The following is an 18616-nucleotide window of genomic DNA, read 5'->3' on the forward strand; positions in this document are numbered from 1 at the left end:
ATAAAAGGGTTAAGAACTGTGTTGCTACAAATGAAGGTTGTAATGTAGAACATCACCATTCAAGAACTGTTGGTGCCTGTAATTTCATATTTTTTTTGATCCCATCTCGAAGTGATTCTTTGGAACAATGTCAGACATTGTGGGCGCTTGATTGCATTATAAATCAAACACACAAAAAATATGGTTTGGGTGCGTCAACAACAGATGGAAGAGTGCTTGAGCGTGCATGTGATAGTTTGGGTCACTGAGCGACAGTTTTAGGGCGCACGTCGGGCCACTTGTGGATGGAGAAGCTCACAGCGTCCAGAAATAAACAAGTGTGTTTTGGTTTTCATCAGCACATTCCTGTTTTATTCCGGGCTGCGGCTTGGAGATGAGGGTGACACTGCGCGGCGGCTAGCAGCAATTTGGCTGCGGCCTGCACACTATTTCCATCCTTGCTGCATGTATACAACTTGGACAGACACACACACACACACAGTACACTGGATACACACACTCACACCCAGGAAAAAGTCAGTTTGAAAGCACACATCAAAACTCAGGAAGTGTGATTGCCTCATAAAGCAAGTGTCTGACACCTGCACACACACATGCACACACCCACACACACACACACACACACACACACTTACTTTTAGTAGTAAGTCAATATTGTTTCCCTGTTTCATTTAGTGTCCTTAAAAGAGACCTATTATGCTTTTTCCACTTTTCTGACCTATTAATGTAGTTAGAATGTTGTGTTTGCGTGTTCAATAATGCCGTTTGTGCATTTGGAAGTGAGCCCTGACAAAAATTTGGGATGGATCAAAAGACTCGGTTTCAAAATGCATGGTAAAACTGCCCCTTTTTTGATGTCACAGAGGGGTGGACTTCCTTATATATAAACTCTCTGCCCTCCCCCAAGCTCTGCTTCCTCCACCCTGCCCCAAGCTCTGATACTGTCTGTTTACCAGAGAAACAAACTCGGGCAAAAGTTATTGTATTACTGTACTGTAAATATTATCATTTGTTAGCAGCATTTGTTTTTGTGAACATGAATATTAAATATTCACCAAACTGTTGCTGGAGCCAGAAGCAGTGCACTCTCGCTGGGAAAGGTGTATTCATTTTGGACACGCTGTGCGTCCACTTCACACACTGCCCACAAGTTCGACTTCTCCTGAGCGCCACAACACCAACGGCGGCTCTGACAAAGTTTGTCCCACAATGACCGCTCTTCCTCGGGCAGACGAGGTTGCTACATGTTCGGCTTCTCCTGAGCTCCACTACACCAGTGGTGCTACGTTACCACTCTGAGTTCATACACAGTAAGTCGGGGGTCTCCAGCCAGTAGCTCATGAGCTGCCAGTAAACACTTTTCAATTAGCTCTTCATAGACTGTATTAATATATTAAAACTCCTATACCCACCATATTAGAAAGTGGCTTTTTTTCGTAGTTAGGAAACACTTTGGGCGTCTGACCTATCACAGGGTGTAATAAATAAAAATGAAACTGTTTTGGCGGGAATCACAAATCCATGGAAATACAGCTGGAATAGGTACAGATTCTGGAAGAACTATAAAGCTTTGTGTTCTGGTTATCATGTGTAGCTGCTCTGTAGCAGTCCACAACTCAACAGTTCAATGTTTTGATATTTACTTGTTACTCCTTGAATGGTTTAAAAAAGAAACAGGAGGACACCACCAACAAAAAATATACATTTCCTGGAAGAGGAGGAGCTTCAGTTAATTATTGATTGGCTCCTAAATAGATGAGCTTGTCGTATTTTTAGAACTGTGGAGGACGACTCTTCAATTTAGGAGCGCCGCAGAGACAGAACAAAGACAGCTGGAGCACACTTACACTACATATGTACCGTGCCTACTCACACACACTCATACGATACATAGTGCATGTGTGTGTGCATGCACACACACATGCGCACAGTGAGCCCATCGCGTCCCCTCTCTTTAAGTCTAAAATAGACACAGGCCTCAAACCACAGCTACCAGCACTGTACTGTGAAAATAAGTGCAATACACACACATAATGTATGTAGACCTATGTGCCGCTTTGAATTGGGTTGTTAGCATCAACAAATGTCGGTGACGCCATTAAAAAGTAAAATGAGAAGGTTGCATAATTTCCCCAAAATATACAACAAATAAAAAGTAAATGTTTTTTTTGTTTAACTTTTTTTTTTACTTTCCAGCACCATAAAATTCTGTCAAAGAGGGTCGTCCATGGATCTTGATAGTTACTATTGTCTCGTCAATTGCCTCCATATTGTTCACTTTATCCCATAAAGTGTCATACAGCTGAGCTATGTACCCATCATGCTTATTTTCGGCACATTGTACTGAGTTGTGGACTTCGATAGAGCAGCTACAAATGATAACCCGCATAGAAAGATTTCTAGAGCTTCCAGATTCACTTCTCTCTGCAGTGTTTGCATGGACTTCCTGCTTCTGACCCAAACGGTCTGTTTAATCTACTCTACTCCCAGCCCTCCTCGAGGTATGCCAACTCCGCTGTGGTTGGTCACACTCCTGAAGATTTCCGCATATGTAGGTCCGCGTTAACTGGATGCGGGCGATCTGCAGCCTATATAAGGAAGTCCGCATCTCATTGACTTCAGTAGAACTTTGGCATTGTTTAACGCGATAATACAACATTGTAACAACATTTACAGGTCAGAAAAGTGGAAAAGGCTGAATTAAGTAATTATTAAGTCATAAGTAAGTAAGTAATTATTATTAAGTCATATGAAGTGTTCTGGTCACTCTGTGTAATATTTCACTGATGAGACATTACCTTACATTACATTACCTTAACACTGCATGGAGTCAGCCATGGCATATCTGATATGACAGAGTGAAAAAAGAGAACATGCAATTCCACACAACAGAGAATCAAACTCATATTTTCCCGATCTCTTGACTGTGCGGCCTCCATGCTAACCACTCGACCACCGTGCAGCCAAAAATAATCCATCAATTAATATTGGATTTGTTTCAGTGGAAATTAACTCACAGCAGTCAGGTATGGAACCAAATAACTGCGATAATTGTCCACTGCATTATGATTGTTAATACTTTATGACTTCACGTTTTCTCGGCTGAACTAGCCTCCAAACTTGCTGATGCCCGATGACTTTCCAACGTTACTTGGTCATATCAGAAGAGTCAGAAGAGCAAGCATCAACTAACAATTCATCAGTGTCCTAACAGTGTTTATTTTGTGTAAGTCATGGAGCAAAAGCACTTGTCTGTGTAGCATTATAGAGTGTGCATACAGGGAGTGGGGTTGCTAATAGCCTTTTCCCACCACAATTAGTGGCTCCCTCTGAGTTTTTTTTAAACACTGGCAGTCCCGCAAAACACATTACACATTACCAATGCTGTAGAAAGCCCAATGTTAAAAAGCATCTAGCGACATAAACTGTAAGACGGGAGTGAGACCAACCACAGCACAGTGGGCATGCCTGCAGGCAGGCTGTGGGTGTAATACATTAAAACAGACCTTTTTTGCGGAAGCACAAAATCCAAAGAAATACAGCTGAATAGGTGCACATTCTGGAAGAACTATAAAGCTTTCTGTGCTGGTTATCGTGTGTAGCTGCTCTACAGGACTCCACAACTCCTAAGTAATCAAGAGAGGCTTTTTGTGTGGTATCCTCGCATGCGTGTGTGTGATGCAAAGGGTTGTCATCTGTGTTGTTGGAAACATAAACGAGTGTGTACATTTATGGGTGGGTGAAAAAGCAACAACTGAGACTGCAAATAAATCACTGTTTACAACGCCTGTTTATATGTGTGTGTGTAACCACTGGCGGCGAAGCAGAGGCGCACAGGCTGACAAGGAAACACAAATGTAAACGCACACACACATGTTGACTCTTAAACACACACACTCACACACACACATAATATGCACAAGTGAGCGTGTTAGAGAGTAAAGACCGAAGGAAAGTTTGAAAAGAGCGAGTGAATGACCACGTTCCCGTGCACAGAATATTTTGAATAAGGTTCATAATGTCTTTAAGATGCTTTACATCAGGGGTCTCAAACACGCGGCCCGCGGGCCAAATGTGGCCCGTAGGACACTAGTTTGAGGCCCCCGCCTTGATATGAAAGTTTAATGTTAGTGTGGCCCGCGCAAGTTTGATACGGATGCTGTATTGTATCATGTACCCAGAAAAAAATATTACGTTTGATTAATGTTCATGTTAAAGGTTAAATAACTGTTAATGGTTATCCTCCCGATCCGTGTGGAAGTGGTAAGTTTTTGGTTATTTAAGTTTAAAGGAAAGAACTTAGAGGCTACCGTTTAGGTCGCTAGCTCTCTAGTTTGCGAGTTAGCATGTGTGTCAAGACCCTGCAGTTGCGCAATATGTTGTAAATAAAAAGAGTATAAATGTGACTATAATCGTGTTTTGTCATGTCTACAGGGCTCTAATAGTGCTTTGTTCATTTTAATCTGAAAAAAATAATGTGTCTACCCACCAACTATATGTGGTTTCTTAATTTAATTATTTGCCGTTTTATTATTATATTTATTTATTACTGATTGATTGATTTTCTTTATTCTTGATCTTATTTTGTGTAGAAAAATAAAAATGAAGATATTTGAGAACAGTGGAATGTTTTATCAGAGCTTTTCTTGTAGAAAATCGGAACCAAAGCAAAGTTTATTCATTTTTCTGTTTTCAATAAATGTGTTTTTTTTTTTGAAAACCTGGTGCGGCCCAGCCTCGCCCAGACCCTAGCTCCAGTGGCCCCCAGGTAAATTGAGTTTGAGACCCCTGCTTTACATGCTTACATACACAAATAATAAGAATATTCAGGTTTACATGGCAATCAGTGTATTCAAAATAGAGTTGCTAATACCACCATGACATTAAAACAAAAGAAAAATATTCAGGCAGTTTTCGTGTTACGGCGTTTCGTGGTCACGACACACTCCCATTATTTAGTAATGCTGACAAAAAGAAAAAGAGAACAAGTTATGTGCGCGCGGCGGAAGAATATGTACTCACATTGATACACAAAAAGGATAATGTCACTTTTGCTCTTTTCCATGAACTTTCTAACTATACCCGCCATAATGTCTACCAAGTCTGAGGCAAACTCTCCTGATGGCAGAAGTGATGTGAAATTCATAAAATGCTCAGAAAGTGGAGAAACGTCAACATGGCTCAATCAACCATCATGAAGAATGGCAGTGTCGTACTAATGTGTGTCATGTAGTGTTTCACATATGACTGGAATGTGACTGTAGGGGTGGAGGGGTGGAGGGGTGACCAGTCTAAGATGTGGTCTGACTGGGATAGGCTCCAGCTCCCCCGTCACCCTAAACAGGTTATATAGGTGATAAATTACAGGTGGAAGCAGTGTATTGTTTTGGTTTGTGTTATTGAGTCCTTGTAAAAAAATAAATAAATCTGCAGGACTCACCGGGGGCAGCCAGGTTTTGGACCTGTGCCGGCACCTGGACGTTGGCCTCGGAGGCGAGTGTCAGACGTCCTCCTTTGCCGATTCGCTCGCACAGAAGCGTGATGTGCTTCTTCAGGCGGGATGTGTCACGGGGCAGACCTAGCACGGGACCCCCCGTCTGGGCCAGAGACGTGGCCTGGTCTTTTGGGCTACGGGACAGACACGTCCTCAGGAGGTGAGAGACGGCGGCGTCGCAGCTCTCCTCCCAGCCCTGGGGGAGGAGGGGGGTAGACAAGGAGGACATTTGATGGATTTATTAAGACGATAACACACACACACACACACACACACACACAATACATCAACTGAACCCAAGTCCATCTTGAACGGGTGAGTGTGTTGACAGTCTGCATCCCTCCCCCTTGCCTGCTGCCATGCTGGTAGGCCCCTAATGAGTCCTAATGGCAGGTAATTAAGCCTGGAATGACCATGACACACAGACACTGACACTGAGATAAAAGAACAAGAGAAGATGAGCTGATGACAGAGACTTCCCCAGTAAGAAGAAGAATACGCTGCATTATAGAAGAAGTAGTGAGAGAGATGTATCTTTTAACATGCAAATATTCAAATATTTAGAGTTTCCAGATGTCACATTTAACAAAAAAATATAAGTAATGCAGAAGATGGGGAAAAAAAGTGACCATGTAGTTTTAAGTATGGACTATGTAAAGAACCTCAACAGGTCAACCTTCATAACTAGGAAGCTCCTCTGAGAGGTTCTTGACAGAGACTAAGGTTGTCACACTACTGTTGAATCCCACAGGTTCTGCTTCTCTTGTTCTAGAAGCTTCTCTTCAGGTTAAAACATGCTTTTTAGGAAGGATGAAGGATTCTCTTCGGGGATTTACAACAGTCCTGGCCGACGGCGCACCACCTTTGGAGCGCTCCCAAAGAAGAGAGGAGAATAACGGTCCAGACGGCAGTTCTGACATCCTTGTCTGGGAAAGTCATTTGAGGCGAGAAGGATGTAGAGTGAGTCTCCTGAGGATACATCATCCTCACAATCACTTCCTCACATCCAATCTGGGAGTCGTGTTGCTCTGGAAAAATGTCTGTCCCTCCTTGCAAGCCACAGAGCCAAAGTGATCTCCTCTCTGGACTTAAGTTGAGATAAATCATTGGGAGTGTAATAATACCAGCACTGTGCTGTCTGTCTCTGGTCTACATCAAGTTTAGCAGAGAACAAAAAGCTCCTTGCAGCTGTACATTTCTGGAATGTTTAAACATTTGTTTTTCTTTTTGACCTCAGCTGGATCACATTTAATACCTTTTCACTTCTTTCTGTGTTGATTTTGGCAGTGGGAGGACGACCTCGTATGTTTGCTGGGACGTGATTACTTTCACTGCTCTTCCACCTCCATCCATCCGTACTTAGATATTGAAAGACCGCTCGCGCCGACCTGGAACGACCTCACCGGTGTGGCTGCAGGAGGTCCAAGGTCAAGAGGCGGAGTGTGATGGGGCATGTCTGGACTGGCAGTCTCCATAAAGGGACTCTGAACCTTTCACTATACATCAAAGCTTTTTTTTTTACTGGCGTGTGTTGACTTTCTATAGCCACTGCGTAAGCGAGTGTGTGTATTGTCATAGAGGGCTGAAAATAGTCAAAGTGGTAATGAGAGGTTCAGAGAACTGATCAGAGCAATGGAAAAACTAACACACAAACACACACACACACACACACACAGTCTCTGTGGGGATGCAAATCTTTCACAGCCTCACTGCAGCAAATTGAGGAGCTCTGTCGTCTCACACACACATATCGGATGCACGACCTTGACCATGTGTGTGTGTGTTAATGCTTCAATCATAAACAAGTACACAGTTAGTGCACAGCTGACATGAGCGTGTTGAGTGTGTGTGTGTGTGTGTGTGTGTGTGAATGCACCCCTGGGACCAGATGTACTTAATGTATGTGTTTACCAAGCATGCTGCAGGTGGATAATGGCCTCCTGTGCATTTGTGTGTGTGTGTTTGTGTGTACCAGCTGCGGTGTGTCCTTCAGCAGCGGGAGCAGTGTGGCCTCCAAGATGGCGGTCTGGTCAGGGGTCAGGCCCTGCCACAAAGACAGCAGCAACACCAGCAGGTGGGTGGCACTACTCAGGCGGACGAAGGCCTCCTCCAGGAGCAAGCGGTTCTCATCGGCAGCCTCGGCTAGCGCCATCACCTAAAGAGAAAGGCAAGAATGAAGAGTCACTTCTGTGGGGCAGCCCAGAACAGAACAACCTCCACTACACAATCCTGGATAAGTGCTTACAGAAAATTAGAATCCATCAAAGCTGTAGAGAGTCCATATTCTCTTAAAGGGGACCTATGGTGCTTTTTCCACTTTTCTGACCCATAAATGTAGTTAGAATGTTGTATTCTAGTGTTAAACGATGCCAAAGTTTCAGATAATGAGGTTTGCGCATTTGGAAGTGAGCCCTGAAAATAGTTTAGGATGGCTCAAAATGGTCGGTTTCAAAAGGCGTGGTGAAACTGCCACTTTGGGATGTCACAGACAGGCGGACTTCCTTATATATAAACTCTCTGCCCTCCCCCAAGCTCTGCTATTTTAAATCTGTCAACGGCATTTCACATTGGACTGTTTTGTGTACATGGGCCACTATGCAGCTGGACTAGCCGACAAACTTGCTGAAACGATTTATCAGTGTCCTAACTGTGTTTATTTTATGTAAGTCATGGAGCAAAAGCATTTGCCTGTATAGCATAGAGGAAGCAGGGTTGCCAATAGCCTTTTTCCCACCACAATTAGTGGCTCTACCTGAGTGTTTTACATACAGGTAGACCCGCAAAACACATTACACGTTACAGATGCTGTAGAAAACCAAACATTGTATATAACCTAACTCTTATACATTTTATCAACTCCAAACCGGAACTCTTTCCATGGACTTGGCAGTGTGACCAAGAACAGCAGAGTGGCCGAACGTGGAGGTGGGCCGTGGGTGGACTACATTAAAACAGACTGTTTTCGCGGGAAGCAGGAACTACAGTTGGAATAGGTGCAGATTCTGGAAGAACTAGAACGCTTTCTGTGCTGGTTAACATGTGTAGCTGCTCTACAGGAGTCCACAGCTCAACACAAAAGGCAGAAAAATGAGCATAATTGGCCCCCTTTAACTTTTCACAGCCCTTGGCTGTCTCAATACTTTTGCATCTTGTTGCTCATCTTCCTTCGAGGGTAGAGTTTAGGATGGAAACTTAAGTAGCTTCATGGTTGAAGATAACTCCAAGACGTCCCGTGTAAACATGTGGACTTAGTGGTCAAAAGCTGAAAAAGAAGGCAGACTACGGACAACCACTTCCTGACCTACAGGAGGAGGTAGGGGAATTTGAGGCTATAAGGGTGCCAGGTACAGAACGTAAGCCGACTGGAGTTCTAAATATAAAGTGTGACTACTTTGTAACACCACAAGCTAAATTGTATAATGTTGTCATTTCTTTATTGACACATTTAAATTAGAGTCATTCCAAATGTCATAGGAGGTCTTCCCCATCTCCTGACTTTGTGGCTAACCAGCATGCTAACCACTTGTCCACTGTGCAGCCACACATATCCATATTTACACTTCTGTTTTGTGAGCACGAAGTGTGCACACTGAATACAGTAAAATGCAGCACGCCCACGTAAGAAGGGGGTAAATATTGCAATCGTCATTTCAAGTAAGTGACAGCAATGAACAAAATTTACACACGCAGAAACAAAGTACACAGTGTACTTATTGAAGTGTACTGAGGGAACTAATCCATTTGAGACGTGACACATCCTTCCATAAGCAGGAAGAGCGAGCCTTCCTTGTGTTTGCAGTGTTGTGACTCTGATCTCTTTACGTCTACTTGAGAGTTTCCACTGTCTTATCTGATGGACGTGCTTATACTTACAAAAGGAAAAAAAAAAAGACGGTGCATAGCGTTCAGCTAAACATCACGACTGGCACTTAAATCACGTGTCCTTCCAGTGACCTTGAAGACGAGCAAACAGAAACCCAATACTCGCTTTGAAATGCAGAATTAAACATAAAAAAGCAGCACAAGCGGAACTGAAGACCTGGCAGCTTTTACTTAAGTACATGGCTTGGCGGCGTCTGACAGGAGAGCAAGTGAATTCATGAGTGAAGTGGTGGGATCAGGTGAACTTCGACCCTAAGCTGTGGGGTCAGCCCTCCATCCCTCCGTCACTGCCACAAGAGAAGAGTAGAGAAGAGCGGAGCAGCGTGAAGGAGCGATGACAGAGCGAGAGTGATAAGGATGGCAAGAGGGGACAAGCCCGGAGGGGAGGGATGAAGGACGGAGAGAAAAGGAAAAGGTGAAAGCAGATCCTGGACTAATGGACTGCATTGAACGTTTGACAGATGGATTCATGTAATTTGGGCAAGAACACCCGAGTGGAAGACTATGAAGTCAACCAAAGCATATGAGACAGGGAGAATGTTTGGACACAAACATCCGGCATGAAGAAAAAACCTGTAGTCACATGCACCTTATGACTGAACGTATGGACCAAGACCACTTGACGGGATTCTGATCGTAGTGTTCATTCTTGACCATCCAACCATGTCTGGCAGAACAATGACACCAGACATTCATTCATTTTCTACCGCTTTTTCCTCACGAGGGTCGTGGGGGGTGCTGGAGCCTATCCCAGCTGTCTTCGGGCGAGAGGCGGGGTACACCCCGGACTGGTCGCCAGCCAATCACAGGGCACATATAGACAAACAACCATTCACACTCACATTCATACCTATGGACAATTTGGAGTCGCCAATTAACCTGCATGTTTTTGGAATGTGGGAGGGAACCGGAGTACCCGGAGAAAACCCACGCATGCACGGGGAGCACATGCAAACTCCACACAGAGATGGCCGAGGGTAGAATTGAACCCTGGTCTCTTAGCTGTGAGGTCTGCGCGCTAACCACTAGTCCGCCGTGCCGCCCTGACACCAGACAGTTTCAACCAAAGGTGACAAGAGTGAACACAGATTTAAGGACTGTGTGCCGTCAATACTCAGGACTCCGTCATGCCTTTTTCATAATGTGAGAGTGGACACAGTGGTCCATCAAGCACTTCTCATGAGGTGAATGTGGACTCAGTGGTCCATCATGCTCTTCTCACGAGGTGGAAGTGGTCTCGGTGGTCCTGAAGTCAGCACAGAGAAGCCACAACCTGCTTGACGTGAGTACCGAAATTCATTCAATTGTACAATTTTGACCACGTAGAGTATAATTTCATTCAACCTCACTACCACGCACGCACACACACACTGCCGGACAACCCTCCCCTGGCGCCCTGAGAAGTGTGTGTGGTGTGTGTGTATTGATAAAAAGCTCCCGGTCCAGTGAAGGGCTCCATTGTTGGCAGCGGCTCGCTTCCATGCGTACACTGATTGATGCCAGCTGAGCGAACACAAAGACACATTTTGCATGGACACACATTCACACACTGACCGCTGACTTAGCATGGAGTAGTGCACAGGCTTGCACACACACACACACATACACACACATATAGCTCCACACACACTGTGTGCACATGGATAAGACAATACAGTGACAAAGCTACATTTGCACATGTGTTATGTTTGAATCCTGCGTTTGATCTTTTTGGGTTTGTATTTATTTGCAGGAAGCAGCTGATTGGCCCAGCCCTCCCTGGACCATATAAATGTGTGCAGGTGTGCTTGTTCTCTCTCTGCTCCCTGCTCTGCTTAAGCTGCCTTCGTCTGCTGCAGGCTCAATACACTCTCCACCTTCTCGTCATGCTCCTGGGTCACTCAGCTGCTTCTTGCTGGCTGCTGGCGTGACGCTGAGCAGCAGCCTGGGTTTTTTCTTCCGTTATGTTTAAATTCTTATTTGGCCTGGTGTGACAACCTGCCCTGTTTTTTGGTTTTGTTTAGGGTTGTAGCAGTGACGAGGGTCCTGTATAGGGTCGACCTGGTCGCCATTTTTTTTAGTTTATTCATTAATCACCAGCCGCCATCTCGGGAGGAGGAAGCAGTGCACAATCATCACCGTTTATGATGGGATGGTGTGATTGGGATGGAATACCATCAATTTATATCCATCTATACTGCTTATCCTCACGAGTGTCGCGGGCATGCTGGTGCCTATCCCAGCTGTCCTCGGGCAAGAGGCGGGGTACACCCTGGACTGGTCGCCAGCCAATCACAGGGCGCATATAGACAAACAAACATTCACACAATTTGGACCTAGCATGCATGTTTTTCTCTGGAGTACCTGGAGAAAACCCAGGCATGCACAGGGAGAACAGTCTCCTAGCACAAGGGATGGAATACTTTGAAGACAATTCAAGGTGCAATCCCACCGACACGTTTTCCAATGAGGAAGCAGTGACAATCATCCTTGTAAAGGTAATATTATGACTTTACTCTAGGCCTGTTACAATAACAAATTTTGCTGAACTATAACTTTCCAACAAATTATTGTCAATAGTCAATATTATTGACAACATTTTTTAAAAACAATGTTTTCATTAATTATATGGCATCATAATAAGAGTACAACACTGCAACTGGAATGTTATGCTAATTCTTCAGCACTTTGTATCGAGTTGTGTACTCCTATAGAGCAGCTACACACAATAACCAGCACAGAAACCTTTCTAGATCTTTCAGAATGTGCACCTGTTCCAGCTGTATTTCTTTGGATTTCGTGGTTCCTGCGAAAACTGTGGGTTTGTTTTCCCACCCATGGCCCGCCTCCAGGCGCACCCACTCCGCTGTGGTTGGTCACACTCCCAAGTGCTCAGGAGGACTTCCAGATAGCTGCCAAACCGAACTTTATAGGAGTTGTAATAAACAGCGATTTATCTTTTAAAAACGTCCGCTTTAAACATATAGCCATATGACTGGACAGTCTGAAGTTTCTCAGGAAAATAGGTTACTTCAAGGCGTCTCTCAATGGTAAGTAGCTTTAGTATTTTAGTGTTAGGTTGTCTACAATATCGGTAATTTCTAATGTGGTCATTACACATTTTTTGTACTTGGCCTACAGAACACGCTCAGCACTCTATGATATCAGCATACAAGATCAAAGTGATTAAAGTGCAGGTTTGGGACCTCATTAAAATGAAATGCAGTGTCTGGTAAAGACAACGTGCTGGAGTCCTGGTTCATTTCAGTCTGGGATGTATATTTTAATGAACGTCGATGTTGTGTCCTCTGAAGTGCATGTGTGTGGACACAAGGTTTCCTTCTCTTAATCTAAGAACAAATTAGCATCTCACGTTAACAACGGCTGGAATTACAGAATTCATTTCCTGAGATAGAATTACCAAAACACACACACACACACATGCAGAAGATCACACAGTTTCCTTACAACTACACTAAATGTGCTTTCAGGTCCTCAGTAATGAAGATGATGTAAAGCAGTGATAGAAAGCAGCTGCTTAGGGGCCCTTGCAAATGTCACAACAAGGAACTTCCTGGATGGAAATACCTGCACCATTTCAGCATATATGCTGTGTTATTACATCACAGGATCACACTCACTGTTCGCTTCATTAGGTACACCAGTATGACAGCTGTAATGTTCACATACGTATGCATGTAATAATTTACCTTTGTGCATGTACAACTACACTGCATCACCCAAAATTCTCCTAGTATGACTGTACCTAATGTTGTGACCCGTAGAGGTACACAGCAATCATGTGCATGCCCACACGCACACACACAAATAGAAAATGAGGAAGAGAGATGCTGGGATGTAAACAGTGGTCAGACGTGGAGACAGTGTGATGAAGTGATCATCGTGTGATAGGCCGCCAGACAGTAACCACTATTGTCTGTGCTCAAAACAAGCACACACACACTCACAATAGTGATAACAGCAGCCTGTCTACAGGCCTTCTGATAGCATCACAGCAAGGATGGCGGGGGGTGAAAGGAGAGAAGAAAGCTGCAGATATGAAGGCAGAAACCGTTAAAAACAAAAAAGCTGGAAAGTGATGTTGATGAAAGCCTCATTGGAGCGTCGACGTGGAGACCGAGTGGAGGATCGGATGACAGGATCTAGCAACACGAACGGTTCAGAAGAATAATGGAGCAGGAAGTTGTTTCATGACGGACGATGCTTCTCGCATGCAGTGAACGCTACCAACTAGTAAGGCGGCCCGTTGGTGTCCGCTTTTGTCATTTGATATGTCGTGTTTGAGTGACAGACAAAGAAAGTGCTGGTCAGGAGCTTTAACGTGATGTATGAGTCCATGCGGTGAACATTGACCTATGGTGCTGCCCCTGAAAGGTCAAGGTCAAGGTCCACCAAAAGTCAATCCCCTGGGCAGCTACGGGCCTGTTCTTCCCGCACGTTGAAAAAGATCCACCAGCAGATGAAGCTTACTACATATTTAATATTTTGATTCATGAATTAGCGCCACCCACTCTGGAGCAACTACAAGGTGCCGCACGAAGAACAACAACAATTCTGAATTTTAACCATTCCAATGAATTTCTCATTCTTCCCGAAAAGAAATGATGCAGTTCCCAGCACCAATGGTTTTCCACAGAGTGGATCAATTCAAAGTCTCCTTTTGTTCACACGACCGTGGCTGCTGTCAGGGCTGCTTGAACATATGAGCTAAAACACAGGGGTGTGATTGATGAGCTGTCTCACTGCGTCATAGAGGCGACTTCAATGTTTTCATTGGGATGGAGAGTCTGAAGAGCTAGGGAGGGGGTCGTTTTTCTATTTTGACACGCGTGTTCACACGGTCACTAACAAAGAGCTTCACTCTGGGATGAAAGGTCGTGTGTTCCAGACCCCGCCCTCCTCCATCAATCTCTCTCCATCACTTCTTCATCAGCCCATCATTCCTCATACGGTCCCACCTCATCCCTCCTCCATTTCCAGTCAACATGTCTCTTGGAACAAGCGCTGTAATCATATGCATCTTAAACAGGCTTTATTCTACCAGTCAGATTAGACTTGTGTCAGTGGTTGAAGAGAAACACAACAGGTAAGGAGTACTAATCTCTTATTCCTTCTTTCTTCCAAATAATGTGACACAAGTAGCCAGAGCTGGCCCTAGCCAAATTTAATTAAAACTACCCTATTAATTAACCATAAATAAATAACATAAATACAAAAAAATCTGAACTCCCACAAAAAAATACATTTTGTAAAAAAGGGAATAAATTATAATTGTAATCAAAAAAATACAACAATCACTATCAAACAATAAAAAAACACAGTTTGCACACATTAAATCTGTATAAAAGCTACATTTACACTATGCAAAAACTATACAGTCGTCCCTTGCTACATGGCTGCTCAAACATCACTCCCTCTATTGCGGTTTTTCAAAAAGGAGTTACAACAGAAGGCCCCAGGGCAAACGGAGGACATATTGGAGAGATCACAGCTGGCCTGGGAACACCTTGGGATCTTCCCGGTGGAACTGTAAGAGGTGGTCGGGGACCGGAAAGTCTGGACTTCCCCTAGGCTGGTGCCCCTGTGACCCGTACCCAAATAAGTGGAAGAACATGGAATGGAATGGCATTGCCATCCATCCATTTTCTATGCCGCTTATCCTAACTAGGGTCATGGGTATGATGGAGCCTATCCCAGCTGACTTAGGCCGCCAACCAATGGCAGGGCACATACAGACAAACAACCATTCACACTCACATTCATACCTATGGACAATTTGGAGTCGCCAATTAACCTAGCATGTTTTTGGAATGTGGGAGGAAACCGGAGTACCCGGAGAAAACCCACGCATGCACGGGGAGAACTTGAAAATTTCACACAGATATGCCCAAGCAGAGAATCAAACCTTCGAAGTCTCCTCGATCGCCCGACTGTGTGGCCTACATGCTAAACATGGCAGGGAATGGCATTGCTTTGCATTAAAATCATTGTGAGCTAATCGTAATTACTAGTTTTATATTAATATACGGATGGTATAATTTTTCCAAATTTAGTTGGTGGACCCTCAAAGCCACGGCATCTACCTATATTGCCTAATGGCCCAAATGGCTCTGCAGGTAGCAACCTACAACCAAAAAGTTACACAACATCTTACCAAACTGGAGGCTTTGTAAGTGTAAGTCCAGGGATGAAGGATACATCTACAAGTATCACATACATTACACATAACACACACGCACTACAGTGTGCTGGGTGGTCCTACGGGCCCAGAGGCCCCTAACCGAGCAGGGGACTAAATTACAGACCATGACCCACCGCAGTGACACCCAACCTGGGATTAACACCCAGCCAGGCTCCCTGGGTGCCGGTAGCCCCAGGCTGTGGGGGGCTGACCTCCACAGGTTCACAGATTACCTCAGACACATTTGAACACACACACACACACAAATGCCTGGCCCACCCAGACTAATAATGAGTGGGTTTGGTCAGTCCATCTGTGAGGGGGGGTTGCAGTACTGGCTGCGTCCACTAAAGTCCAAACTGTTTCTTCATGCATATGTGAAAAAGGAGAGTGAAAGAGTGTGGGGTATTCCTTCATATAATTCCAAACCAGTTCATGAATGACAAAATAATCAATCAATCAATTAATTAATTGAAATTAATTAATTAATGCGTATAAAGAAAGTCTGAATTCTTTAAATGCTTCGCATTCTATCACATTTTGTGCAATGAAACTCCACCAGAACTTGTGGAAACATCTGGATGGATGTTGCACCACGCATGGGGGGGTCAGAGCAGGTCAACGGCATGCAGAAAATCTCTCTCTCACACACACAGACACACACACACCTCATAAAGAGGTTGGCTACAGCTGGAAGTGTGGATGGGGTCAGAGTTCAAACACATACACTGACAGCACACACTCACCCCACAGCAAACGCCCTTAAATCAGAACACACACGCACTTGCAAGGTCCCAAAGAGACAGAGTGAGCGCACACAGACACACACTGGTGAGAGTATGTTAACAGAATGTGATGTGACTAAACCCAAGGGTCTGTTTCACTGCAGCAGCTGCGGAGTGTGTGCCTGTGCGTGCGTGTGTGTCTTTAGCAAAAGTTGTGCCACATATGAACTCATGTGCATTAAAACTATAAAATTATAAAATCACACAACATACATCAAGGATAAAGTACATGGGTCTTAAAGCTGAGAGCGTGAGAAGCGGACTCACATTTAAAGCAAGACCCCAGCGTCACCATACGCCAACTCACTTGTTAAAAAGTTGAAGCGGCTTCCCTTCGTTTTTGACTTGTACGACAATTAAGACGATAAATGTTCTCATACAGGTTTCATACAGGTTTCATTATGTCCACAGTTGACCCTGAAACATCCATCCATCCATCCAGGAGTATGCTGGAGCCTATCCCAGCTGAGGCGGGGTACACACTGGACTGGTGGCCAGCCAATCACAGGGCACATATAGACAAACAACCATTCACACTCACATTCATACCTATGGACAGTTTGGAGTCACCAATTAACCTAGCATGTTTTTGGAATGTGGGAGGAAACTGGAGTACCCGGAGAAAACCCACGCATGCACAGGGAGAAATGAACATGCAAACTCCACACAGAGATGCCCAAGTGGAGAATCGAACCCAGGTCTTCCCGATCTCCTGACTGTGCTGCCTAACCCTGAAACAGATTATTTCAAATTCCATGATTTTATTTGGAAACAAGATCATAGCAACAAACATCCTGGATGGACGGACTGCGTTTGACCTAAGAGGTTGCACTGCAGTGAAAGATTTTATAAGGTAGCGCACCAGTCAAAAGTTTAGACACTTTTGTCCATGTTACTGAATGAGAATAGGTGTCAGTATTTCTGACTACTGTATGTCTGATATAACGATAATGATATAACAATACACACTTTTGCACACCAGTACCAATATTTTGTTTTATTTCATCTTTAAATGTGCTTGATGCTGCCAATATCTGTGTGTGTGTATGTGGTGTTTAGTCTGAAGCCGTATTTAGTCTCTCTGGTTCTAAAAGGAGGCCTATAATCATACAGAACCTTTCCCTCTATTCATTACACACATGCACACACACACACACAAGCCTGTCATTAAAAGTTCACACTAACCTCCCAGGCTGCACGCGTATCAAGCGTGTGTACGTGGACCACGTACGTGAATGCAAGCAGGTTGTTGGTACAATAGTACACACGTTGAGGACAAACACTTGAGCCGTGTGGAAGAGACTAGCTTGTATATTATGTATTATTATGTATGAAGAATGTTAAAGATGCAACTGGCTGCTGGAGAAAATAAGCTGGTGATTCACAATTTCACACTCCACTCCAGGGGGGGTGCATTTTGCCAGAGAGGCGTGGCTAACTTTTCTATGTAGACATATGCTAAGCACGCATGTGCAGAACGTGCCTACATCTGGTCGGCCTATTTTTTGCCAGTCAAGTGTTAGGCATGTCTAAGTTATGATAAGATATGCCTTTATTATGCCTTGTGGGACATATATACAGTGTAAATGTTTAAATGTACCACTGGCTACTCAATCCGTAACCTCCTGCGTGCTACTGCCTTTTCACTTCCTGGTTCCTGTGCAGAATGTATGTATGTATGGGGAAAGGCGCATGCCAAGCACTTATAAATGCACTTCTGCATCCTTGTGGTGTGTTTCATGTTTTAAAACTGCACTAAACATGATCTCTTCTATTGTGTATCATCACCTCCTTTTGCCTCTCACGCAAAAAAGCATATTCATTCATGGATATTATATGTGACCAGATATGACGTTTTTGTCACAATGTACATAGCACATTGTAATCACTCGAATCCTTGTCTCCTTCTATGGAAGGAAGTGGTACTACAAAATAATGACCCTTTTAGCGCCTAGCTTCTCTCCTTCTGTCATCATCCTTTCCATACACGCGCAGTTTTTACCTCTTGTTACCACAGCAACTAACAAGCCTGTGACCTAAAATAATGTTTGAACTGCTTCATTTCAACAGAAAATGAAGCTCGAATGCTGCTGGAGAAGGTCTGCACTCATGTATAACTACATGTACACACACAAAGTGTCCCCAAGTCCGTGGCTCTCACACTTGACGCAGTCCAGAGAAGAGACAGCAGCACAGACACACGCATGGTTGGTAGTCATACCTGTTTAAATGTGAGAAGTTTGGAGGGAGAAAAATGGAGAAAAAGCACAACCC

The 18616-nt window shown here is 44.1% G+C and overlaps 1 protein-coding gene across 2 annotated transcripts in view; it reads right to left on the reverse strand.

Annotated features, from left to right (window-relative positions):
• bbs9 (Bardet-Biedl syndrome 9) overlaps positions 1–18616 on the reverse strand; it is a 105306-nt gene that overhangs the window by 46323 nt on the left and 40367 nt on the right. For both annotated transcript variants that reach the window (XM_058053031.2, XM_058053030.2), the window contains 2 exons: positions 7467–7649; positions 5441–5690 (listed from right to left, as the gene is read on the reverse strand). In XM_058053031.2, the coding sequence (XP_057909014.2) occupies positions 5441–5690; positions 7467–7649 (433 nt within the window). The remainder of the gene's footprint in view (positions 1–5440; positions 5691–7466; positions 7650–18616) is intronic.

The sequence above is a fragment of the Doryrhamphus excisus genome, linkage group LG5, assembly GCF_037039965.1.
Source record: "Doryrhamphus excisus strain RoL-2023G ecotype Guam linkage group LG5, RoL_Dexc_Guam_v1.1, whole genome shotgun sequence".
Lineage (NCBI taxonomy): Eukaryota > Metazoa > Chordata > Actinopteri > Syngnathiformes > Syngnathidae > Doryrhamphus > Doryrhamphus excisus.